Source organism: Melampsora larici-populina (genome assembly GCF_000204055.1).
Source record: "Melampsora larici-populina 98AG31 unplaced genomic scaffold MELLAscaffold_41, whole genome shotgun sequence".
NCBI classification, from domain to species: Eukaryota; Fungi; Basidiomycota; class Pucciniomycetes; order Pucciniales; family Melampsoraceae; genus Melampsora; species Melampsora laricis-populina.
This window is the reverse complement of record NW_006768805.1, coordinates 754,487-765,886: the sequence shown is the minus strand read 5'-3', so window position 1 is coordinate 765,886 and position 11,400 is coordinate 754,487. Positions and strand designations below refer to the sequence as shown.

The 11,400-nt window shown below is 37.1% G+C and overlaps 3 protein-coding genes across 3 annotated transcripts; 2 read left to right on the top strand and 1 right to left on the bottom strand.

Annotated features, from left to right (window-relative positions):
* Positions 1-4,604: 4,604 nt before the first annotated feature.
* On the bottom strand, positions 4,605-6,947 carry MELLADRAFT_66320 (uncharacterized protein; the record flags this gene model as incomplete). Its single annotated transcript, XM_007414137.1, has 3 exons — positions 4,605-5,050; positions 5,119-5,944; positions 6,015-6,947. The coding sequence occupies 3 exons, from the start codon at positions 6,945-6,947 to the stop codon at positions 4,605-4,607; spliced, it is 2,205 nt and encodes a 734-aa protein (XP_007414199.1).
* Positions 6,948-7,331: 384 nt separating this feature from the next.
* MELLADRAFT_117555 (uncharacterized protein) lies at positions 7,332-9,052 on the top strand (the record flags this gene model as incomplete). The annotated part of the gene is made up of 5 exons (XM_007414163.1): positions 7,332-7,633; positions 7,713-7,781; positions 7,852-8,001; positions 8,089-8,208; positions 8,304-9,052. 5 exons carry the CDS (start codon positions 7,421-7,423, stop codon positions 8,559-8,561), a joined length of 810 nt encoding a protein of 269 aa, XP_007414225.1.
* A 510-nt stretch (positions 9,053-9,562) lies between these two features.
* On the top strand, positions 9,563-10,520 carry MELLADRAFT_66319 (uncharacterized protein; the record flags this gene model as incomplete). The annotated part of the gene is made up of 3 exons (XM_007414164.1): positions 9,563-9,762; positions 9,845-10,117; positions 10,205-10,520. 3 exons carry the CDS (start codon positions 9,563-9,565, stop codon positions 10,518-10,520), a joined length of 789 nt encoding a protein of 262 aa, XP_007414226.1.
* Between the last annotated feature and the right edge of the window lie 880 nt (positions 10,521-11,400).

Genomic DNA, 11,400 nt, shown 5'->3' with positions numbered 1-11,400 from the left:
TTAAGCTATCATAGAGTGCTTATAGACAAGCCGGAACGAAAGAGGAAGAGTGGCGTTACTTAGCGATAAAGGACTTTCGAAATAGAATATGGATGGACATTGCAGTCCCATTTGGCGGAGTAGCAGGATGCGGAACATTCAGGAAAGTAGCAGATGCATGCAGGTTGATAATCCAGAAGCGACTGAAGATCGACCGTATTTTCAGATGGGTAGACGACAATATGATAGTGAAGTTAGAAAAAGACAACCTGAAAATTGAAGATATAGTAGAGATCAGTAATCAGATGGGAGTGAAAACAAATCATGAAAAACTTAGAGAGTTCGCTGAAGAACAAAAATATTTAGGATTCATTTTTAACGGGGTAGATAAAACTGTAAGATTACCTGATGAGAAGTTGGCAGAAAGGTTGGAAGCTGTAGATAAGATGCTCAAGGAGGAAGGACCGTGGAGCCTAAAAGAAGCGGACTCCATCATAGGGAAAATCACACATCTCATGTATATAGTACCGCACATGAAACCCTATATGAGGGGTTTGTATGCGTGGTTGAATCCTTGGCAGAAGACTAACGCGAGAAGATTTCTGTCAAGAGCTGCGCGGAACGATCTCAAAAGTTGGAGTGAAGCACTGTCGACGTTCGAACCCAGAAGAATAGTCCCAGCACTCATACCAGAGCGAGTAGGTTGGGTAGGAGATGCAAGTGGAGTTGGAATCGGGGTAATTTTAGAATTCGGATGGACGAGGTACAAGCTAAAGGAAAACTGGCAAACGAGAGGATTGGCGGAAGACGAAACACGTCGCGACATTGCATGGGCCGAAACGGCAGCGATAAGGTTGGGATTGTTGATGTTAGAAGTTTCGACGGATGTAAGGGGTAGGAAGTTTTGGGTGAAGACGGACAATACTACCACAGAATCGACCATAAACAAAAGAAGATCAAAGAGTGAACAAGTTAACGAAGAGTGGAAAAATATCCAACACTTACTACTTCGACTACAGTGCGACATCGCGGAGGAGAGGGTGAATTCAGGAGATAACGACGCAGACGGATTATCGAGAGGCTTAGAAGAGGAGGAGCAGACGGGGCCTAGGTTGGAAATCAAACTACCGGCAGATCTCGAACTCCTGTTGGAAGAAATATGATATCCCCGAAAACAGAAAAGAAGATTAGTTTATTCCTGCAAGATGCGAAAGGGGAAATCAAGTGGAGAAGCAATATGGTACAAACCCACATGTTGTCAGGAGGATGGGCGGAAGCGTCTTTAATTAATTATAACAGTGGGGTTTCGAAATTGATAAAGTTTTCTTTAGAAAAAGGCTATAAGAGACAGGAGCTATTGCCACTATCGGTTAATTTATTGTACGAATTTGTAACATGGTCCGGAAAGAAATTAGAAGCAGATGGGAAATCAGAAACGAGAGGAGACAAATCAGGAACAATTGAGGTAGAAACATTAAAGAAGTATCTCACCGGAATCAAATGCTGGCATTTGTTTCATGACGAAGAGTATCCTAAGTACGACGCGTTAAAATTATCGGTGTTATTGAAATCGTCCAAAGTAGCAGAGGCAGCGATACGAGAATCAGAGAAGGAGCAGAAAAAACCGATATTACTGCGTCATCTGGCTCAATTTTTGAGAGAATTATCAAAAGGTGGAAGAAGAGAACAAATGGCGTTAACAATCGCGTTAACGGCTTTTTGGGGTATGGCTCGGTTAGGAGAATTGGTATCAGATAACAAGAATAAGAAGTTAATAAGGAGGAAAGACTTACTTTGGACACCAGAAGAGGGAAAAGTAACAATTGCAATCTTCAACGCGAAAACAGCAAAACCAGGACAAGTGCAGTATATCAAACTAAAGAAACAGAACTCGTATCTAGATGCAACAGCCGCGATCGAAAGGGCAGTGGTCGATAATAAAACCGGACCAAAAGATCCACTATTCTCCTATTTGGAAGAAAACGGAACAAGAAGCACCATATCGAAATCGAAACTTATGGGGATCTTTAGGAGAGTGTGGGAAGCAAATAAAGAAGGGACTAAGCTTTCAGGTCACTCATTCAGAGTGGGTGGTGCTACTTTAAGGTGGAATGAGAAGAAGCCAATTGAGGAGATTACGACATTCGGTCGATGGCAATCAAAGGCATATCAGTTATACCTAAGGAAATATAGTAAGGAAGAAAAGAAAGAAACGAGAGAAATCTGGAAAATGTTTGAATTTGAAGATTGGCAAAGAGAGTGAGTGAAGTCAAGTGAGAATGAAAATGGGAAGGAAAGCTGACAGAACCCTCGTGTTGATAGTTGATACGAAAAAGAAAGTAGACGGTGGGAAGAGAGCGTGGTGAAGTTGGGGAGTTAGTTTGTGTTGGGGATGCGATGAAGTAAAAGGAAATGAGGGTACCACATGAAATAAAGTTTGCTCAATTGAACTATGTGGCGTATGAACGGTAGATCCTCTAAGCGAGATCAACACATACAGACGCGGACTGAGGTCGTGTTTGGGTTTTCGACAAGCTCAGGACAACCCCCGTCCAGAGATTGGGAGGTAGAAAACCCTTTCTCGGACAGGCAGTCCCCGGCCTACGGCCCCCCCCACACCAGGTCTGAACCTGAATAAGGTGAAGACCTAAATAAGTGATTGCTTGAACAAGAAAGGAAAGAGAGATATATTTACAAGACGAAAGTTAACAAAAGAGAATTGAAAATATATATAAATCAATGAGAACTGAACACGTCACACACACAAAGATGGATTGACGAGGGTGGCCAAAGGCACGACGTCACCCAAGAGTTCCATCGAGACACGTGACGTAGTGTATGAGTGCGAAGTAATAAGGGCCGGGACAATACCCGGCCCTGTGAGAGAGAGGCTAGGCAAACTGTGAAAATCTCTTCATCACAGTTTGACAAGCCACACACCACTCATACACCTCAGATTCGAATCAACAAATCTTTCGCTAAACGCTTCCCAAAAAGAAATAAAAGAAATTTCATTTTTGAAAAACCGTCCCACCCACCCTACAGATAAGGGCAGGAGACATGAGAGTGATAATATGGGAAGTGTAATAGGTGACAATTAGACACTTAGACACGTATAAGGACAGAAGTAAGATTTGTACAAAAGATCGAGAAGATAACTAATAGATAGAAATGCTAATAAAAAGTGGAAGCATATCATCAAATGAAGGAAATGGTTCCATGGGCCACCCACCCGCCCCCGCCCACGAAAACCCTTTCTCGGACAGGCAGTCCCTGGCCTACGCCCCCCCCCCACACCAGGTCTGAACCTGAATAAGGTGAAGACCTAAATAAGTGATTGCTTGAACAAGAAAGGAAAGAGAGATATATTTACAAGACGGAAGTTAACAAAAGAGAATTGAAAATATATATAAATCAATGAGAACTGAACACGTCACACACACAAAGATGGAATGATGAAGAAGGTTTTTTGAAGGAATCCAGTAAAGGTCCTTTGGATCATCAAGATCAATCAAGAGATTTCCACCAAGACCAGTGTTCCAATCCTACTTCCCAAGTAAGTCAGGTGATTGATTGAAGATTGACAGCTTCCAAGAGATCTTCAACCTTCTTAAGAAGCTTTTTTCAACTTGCTCTGATTCCTCCTCTTCCGCCAAAAAGATTTTGTAGCTAAAATTTATGGCATGGGTATTAGTTCTGGTGAGTTGAGGATGAGATAGTATGCCTTCAAGGTGCCAGATTGCCGGACCAAGATTGGAGTGGATCCTTCTCTTGTTCTTACCAGTGAAGATCAGCACTCGAAGTTTCTGAGAGATAGAACCCCCCATAATAGCTCAAAGATCAAAAGTAAGATGGTTAAAATTTGCTAAGAAAACTCAAAACAGATCCTACAAATCCAATCCAAAATCAAACCAAAACCAAAAACCAACCAATTGATACTTACAGTGAAAAGACTTCATATGTTCAATATAATTCGAACAACATGCTTTTTACCTAAAGAGTTTTAATAACCAATTCAAAATAATACATCTCCTTTCAAGACTTGTACCTCAAAGTTATCGTTTCTTTAAGATACTGAAGTTGAACAGATTTGATGATTTAGTTTGGTGTGGCTTTGGTCAGAGCATGCTTATTCAGATCTATGACTTCAAAATATATGAATTGATTTGTTTGTTGATTGGTTGATTTGATGAGAAATAAATTCCATTTGATCACACACACAGAGAGAGAAAGAGAAAGAGAAAATTACAAAAAACCCAAAAATGGAAAGCTACAAGAAAGCCAAAAAAATACTCAATCTAGACCCACTTGGGATTTTGTTTAAATTTTTTTGATCATGAATCAATCAAATCAAGTTTACAAAGAAAAGAAGAATAGATACCATTGTTAAAGAAATCAAAAAAAGTTGAGTTTAGATTTTTCCATTAAGAAGATTAATTTCAAATTCCAAACCCAAAGCCAATCAAAAGAACCACCATCTGATAAATTCATTCCGAAATTCATTACAATCCAAACCCAAACCCAAACCCAAACCCAAATTCAAAGATTTCTAAATCCCAAGGAAAAACCCAATACCTAAATCCAAACATATATATCCAACCAACATCATCTAAAAAAGACCCCAATCAAAGCAAATCCTCAATATCCCAAATCTCATGATTCACATTCCCAGTCATCCCAATCTGATCGACCAAAATATCATTCCCAAGACCCAACAAATCATCCTGTGGAATCAAATCCTTCCAAGCATCCAAATCGAACCAATCCATAAACCGATCATTCAAATTCGTCAATTTACTATCAATCAACTTAAAGTGTTGATAAACAGTAATCGGATCTAAATTCGTGAATCGGTTTTGATCAAAACTTGATGGGATACTTTGGAAATCGGTTGAATAGATTAATTGTTGAATCATCTTTTGAAGACTTGGATCTGGGATTGAGAAAGTGATTTGGGATGATAAGGTTTCTTGAATGGGGTACGTGTTGGGGATTAGGTTTAGGAGTCTCAGGGATAAGGTTTTTAGTAAACTTGGGTCTTGCTGAGTCCAATATGTATAAGAACTTTCACCTAGAAATTCAAAGAAAACAAATCAGATTCCGAAAACGAAAAAGAAAATCAAAGGAAAACTTCTTTACCTGCTTTCATCTTCGATTCTTGGTGATAATAATCAGTAAGTAATTCTTTAATCAGAATCGCTTCAAGTTTATTAAACTTCCAAACCTTTACAATCTTCAGTACTGATCTTAACAAATCATCTAATCCAAACTTTTTAGAAACCGATAAAGTTTTAAACTTGGGAGTCAAGAAGAATCCAATCAAATAAACTTCATCTTCTTTTAAAACTTTTAAACTAAGTTCTTCAATCAGTTTGATAGAATTTAAGTTAAATTCTAGGAAATCGACATGGTTTGATAACTTTTGACATCGGTGTGTGAAGCTTTGAAGGAGTGAGATGAGTTCGGACCATAGGTTTGAGATTTGAAAGTGAGTGGATTTGATCCGGTTAAAGGTTTCTAGTAAGGGTGAGATGATCTCATTCAAGGTTTCATTCAAGATCAAATGATTCGTGTCTTGAATCAAAGTTTGAATATGGTTAGGTAATTGATGTTGATGGGGTTGTAGGATCGGATTAGGATCGATTGAAGAAAGTGTTGAAGCATGTTGTAGTGCTAATTGATAAGTATGTACCCATGACGAAATCTTGATGATCGAATACCAACTAGGATTAGTTTGAGACGTGAATTGAAATGAACCGGCTTGAAGGTTCGGATTAGGTTGATTGAAGTTGATGAGGTAATGATTCCAATGAGCTGAGTTGGTAAAGAAATCGTATAGGATTTGGTTGGAATCAATAATAGGTTGGATGAAGGGATGGGATAAGATGAGTTTCGAAATCGAGGTGATCAAATGTATAGATGAATTTAAATGAAGGATATGACTATACTCAAATTTAAACAAATTCTATCAAATTGAAAGAAAAGAAGGTTAGTCTGTGGTCTTTAAACTCTTGAGAATGGAAAGCTAGACTTACTATTAATTCTTGAATGATTGGATTTGAATGATCAGAAACCAGTCCATCAAATTGATCTAAACTCAAAGATTTAGCATCCAGTGTTTGTTTGATCGAATTGAATAAGTTTTGAGACGAATGAGTTTGAGGAGAGAAGTGTAAAACTTCAATCAATTGATTAATCTGAAACTCTGAAGAATGAATAATGATCGCATATCCAAACTGATGGTTCTGATGTAAAGTAAAATGATCGATCGATAAGCTTAAGTGTTGTAAGTTTTGTAATTTGTTGATAGATTCGATTTGATGTTTTGCATAGATTAATGGAATGGTGACTTTGATGAATTGGTTTGAATTAGGAATCAGATAACCTTTTGGACTTAATCCGATTTGATAAGCTTGAAAGTTAGGTTCATCTAAGAGTGAGAATGATGAGTTTGATTTGATGATAGATTTGAATAATAATTCATGTAGCCTTTCATATTCTTTAGGTGGTGTTGGTTGTGGTGGTTGTGGTTGTTGTTGTTCTTGTGGTGGTTCTGATTTCACTTTTCGTTTTCTCGATGAACTAGGTTGAGTAGAGTGTTCTTGTTGTTGTGCTTGTTGTGCTTGTTGCTGTTGGTTTTCTTCTGAAGTGATTTTAATATATTCAGTTTTATTCGAATCCGGTACCGATGGACACATCATCTTAATATGTTTAAACAATACACTTGGCTTTCCATTACTAAACTCTTCATCACAATATTTACATTTCGCACTTCTTCGATTCGAACTATCTCCCCTTACATCTGACATTAAGAATCCTTGCCATCTCATCCCATGTGCTTTGGTTGGCTCTTGCCAATTGATTTCAGGATTGCTAGCAGCTTGTAGTTGTGGTTGTTGTTGTTCTTGATGAGCACTATTGGTAGGAGTTTCATCTATTTTAACTTTCTTTCGATCTGGTGTTTGCATTTTTGAAGATATAAACTAAGAAGAGATTGATATCTGATCTTCAAAACTATATCTTTCAAAGAGAAAGTATTGAGGAATTGAAGTGATTGAGTTCCTGCACCTCGACGTCGTAGGCGGGGGACGAATCGAAAGCTGAGGGTGAGCGAGGCGAGGGGCGGGCGGAGAGTGATGAGATTTGGAATCGAGTTGATCAAGTTCAGAAGGATTGAGTGACAAAGTCGGTGCAGGTAGGGATGACGAAGCGGGTGCACGCTCTTTAAATAATACTACTATGTGATATAAAGATAATGCTTATAATGTTCCTCAGTGACATCTCCAGTGACAGGTTTCAAATTGATTGTCAGCTGATCAGTTTTTAAGCATTTTGGCAAACCAAACCAACCAAACAGAACTAAACTCAAGATGATCAAGAACTAAAGAAACTCATCCATCAATCCTATCAATCAAGCTTATCAACTCTTACATTCTCAAAAATGCCAAAATTATTATCACATCCATTCACTTTTGCCTTTACATCTTCAACCCATTCAAATCATTCAAAACCATCAATCTTCCTACTATCTTCTTTTATTGGTTTCTTTGATATCAAATTAGGTGTCACAATCATTTCTTTATTAGCTTTGTTAAACAAAGTCGCTGGTATCTATGGTGTTTTAGCTGTCTTTACGGGTGTTAGTTTGGCTCAGGTTAGTGTTGGATTAAAGAATCTGCCGAAAGGATGATCTGATGGATAAGATATTGACTTTTTGGTTTTTCAATTATCAGTTATCAATGTACATCTATAGTATTTTAACCATCGGGTTAGTCATTTATGGTTTACAAGCAACTGGTGAAGTAAATCTCATCTTTCAACCTTTGCCCCCAAAAAAGAAATCATCAAACATTCATTCAATTCATTCATTAGGAAAACGCAAGGAAAACGTTTATTTATGCTAATAGCTTATTAGTCGATCATTTACTTTCCACGGTTTATACGGTTTGGTTCGGTTTAAGTTGGTATTTTGATAATCCTCATGATGGTCGTAGGATAGCTCATGGTGATGCTCAAAAAAATGTAGACGATTCTTTTTCAATTTATGGTTTGATAGTCAAAGAGAAATTTACTAATTCGGAATGTTTTGGTTTTTTTTTGGGGGGTTAGATGATGAATCCTGATGCACCTGAACTTTCACCTGAACTTAGAAAACAAGCTGCACAAGCTATTTGGAAAGCAGAAAGAGATTTTGCTACGATGATTTTAGTATCATTATGGATCTTAAAAGTAAATCTTTCATTTTAAATTCTTATAAAAGAAAAAAAAGTCGTGACAATTCTAACCTATTTTTCATCCTATTTTTTCTTTTCTTTCATTTCAAGTTATATTTTATTTTTGTGGTTTATTCTTTTGCAATTCATTTAGGTAGAGGTACTTATACTTCCTTACCACTTTCAAAACCTCCATCAACCATTCAAACCAATCAAAGAAGACTTCAATCCAATCTAAATCAATCTCAATCTGGAAATGATTCAAATGAAATCGAACATCATTTACTTTTACCGATTTCAGAAACTCATCTTTATCATCATCACAATACTTCACTTACACTTGATGAACTTGATTCTAATTTAGTTTAATCAATCCAAACCTCTCTTTGGGTTGGGTTACAACAAATAATACCTTTTTTTTGTATGTTTTTTTTTGCGAGGGGGAGGGGGTTTGGGGGTTTGGTTCTTTTATATACTAACGAAACTTATAAAATTGCATCATCATGGTTTTCTTTTCTTCTCTTTTTCTTTTTCTGTTTTTTTTTGTAGTAGATGATAATAGATTTGAGAAAGGTGGGTTATACTTTATGGATCATTCATGTAGTTGATAAATCATAATGTAAACGTTTCTGAGATAATTGATACTTAAATGCATAAAGTGTTTGTACGTGTGTGTGTGTGTGTGTGCAAACTATAGCTTGAGTCAGTTTTTCCTGAGTCTTTTTCTTCATCCTTTATCTTTCATGGGATCCTGATGTAGATGCAGACTTGAGTCCAGACCCGCCTGTACTCTTAGAAACCAAGTATCATAATATGTACCTCCATAATCACCATGTAGGCACTTTGTGATGTCCTTGGTACTTTGGAGCCTCCAAATGGCCGAACAGGTCGCCGCACAAGTCCTATGGTGAGAAGTGATGCATAGAGGGATGGAGATAAGTATCCTTCTGTTCCATTTTGCTGTTTGTCTGTGGTTACAGTTGGGCCATGGCAGCGCCTAGACCCAAGAGATCACAAGATTGGAAACGCGGCGATGCAAATGTGCAATTGAAGAGGCCAAGTCATTGCTATCACGGTAGGCGTGGCCAACTCTTTAACTTGTAGTCTGGTATTCTCTGACAGCCAAGTGAGTTGAGGGGTATAAAAGTGAGGTGAGCCTTAACCATTTGATACTTTCTATATCCTCTCAGACTTTCAGCTTATTCTCTTTACGATCAACTCTTCTTATTCTAAATATTTGTTTAAAATCTTTTATTATCTGTGTTATTAGTTTGTATATTTACCTTTAAGAATCATCACTTCGCAATTATCTTTAGTTAAGTCTTACACTTCCATTCCAGTGAAAAGATCTTTTCTCAAAAAACATCAAGATGCGTATCAATTATAGTTTTGTCGCTACCTCTATTTCCCTTTTGTTTGCCTTTGATTTTACCAACATGAACAATGTGTCTGCATCCCCTGGATTCGATCCATCTCGGATCAGAACACTTCTTCGTCGATCCTTGAATACTAGATCACATAAATCTGGTGAAGAAATCAATAATGATGAATCTGTAGTACCAGAAGCACGGTAAGTCATTCACACATCATACCTTTCTTCAAGTTCAACTTAGATAACTAACTAAACTTCTTTTAAATCATTGAATTTGTAGTCCTATTCAACAATCGGGTGTTCCTCAACTAGGACTTTCACCTGAAATGATGAAAAAGATTTCAGATGGTTTAGTAGGATCTATTGCAAAGTTTTCAGCTGATAAATTCTCTGGAATCCAATTTCCAACTCAACAAGAAATGTCACAATCAATTCAAGAAGCAATTTTGATATCTGATCATACAAACTTTTTTAAAGTTACTCAAGCTATTAAGAATTCTATTGATGCTCTTGCTGATCGAAAACTTGCTGAAAGTCAAACTGGAAAGAGTCGGTAAGTCATTATATTTTCTTAATTACGAAAATCAAACTTGTTTATGATGAAGTTGTGTTGATATTTTGTAATTTGGTTTATTGATAGTTCATCAAATGTTCCTAAACTCAGTTCTCCATCTATTCAATCATGTGCTGAACAAATAGCAGCTGCTTTATTAAGTATCATTGAAATGTTTTGTGAAGAAAAATCGTCTGGTGGTAGATTACCCACTTCATCTGAAGTAAACAAAGCATTAACACCAGCCTTTCAAAGAATCGATTTCAGTAACCTTAAGAAAAGTTCAGAAGTCGTCAAGTCTGGCTTAGAATTTGATCAGATGAGTTCGAGTCCTAAGAAGAATTCTATCGTTCAGGGACTTCCTCTTCCTCCTCGAACTAATGAAACGGAAGGACAAGCTTGATTTGAGTTTTTTTATTGTAATCATTTTGGCTTTCTTTATGTATTAGGGCTGTTGGTAACTACCATGACTTCTTTTTACGAAGTGTGATTTTTCTTTGTTATTATATTCCTAATAACACGTGTATATAAAATGATATGTGTTATGGATCAAGAATCAAGTGTTTTTTATCATTCAACTATGTCCTTGCAACAACTCAATATCTTTCCATGAGAAAAAGTCTCCACCAATCAGTGCCCGGGTCTCAAAGACTTTCATCATCTGACTTGGGCATCACAAAATGACTCAAATGGTGAGCTGATTCCCCAGATATCATATTTACAAAAACTTGTGTTATGAGTCCCCTTTCTATCTTTGAGTTTGAACTTTTTACGCATGTGGTATCCTACTTGGTTTTGCATCCAGACTCACATATTCCAAACACTCACACATTATCAGACAATCAGTCCAGGAAAATACACTTTGAAGTGACTTTATGATTCAGAATTAGTCAAACAGTTGATGCAGATGAAGCCTGTTGAAATTTGAGAGCATTAATTGACAAATGTTGTTTTAATTTTTGTCTCGATTTGATTGATGCACACACTTTTATCAACATATCAGCAATTACCCAATAAACAAAAAGTTATAGAAATGAGGTGTAAGATACGCTTTGAAAATGGATGATCTGTATCCTTATTATTATCTTGATATATCAGATGTTGATAGCTTTTTAAAAATTCCATATAAAATCTTATAGGCACATTCTTGACAAGGCTTCAGCTACTGACCAAATCTTGGAAGACAGACGAGCTTGAATGCTGCGAAAACATTCTGAACATCAAGCCCTTTTACAAGGAAGATGATTTGAGTGTGTCAAATGGTGTTTAAAGACCTCTAATGA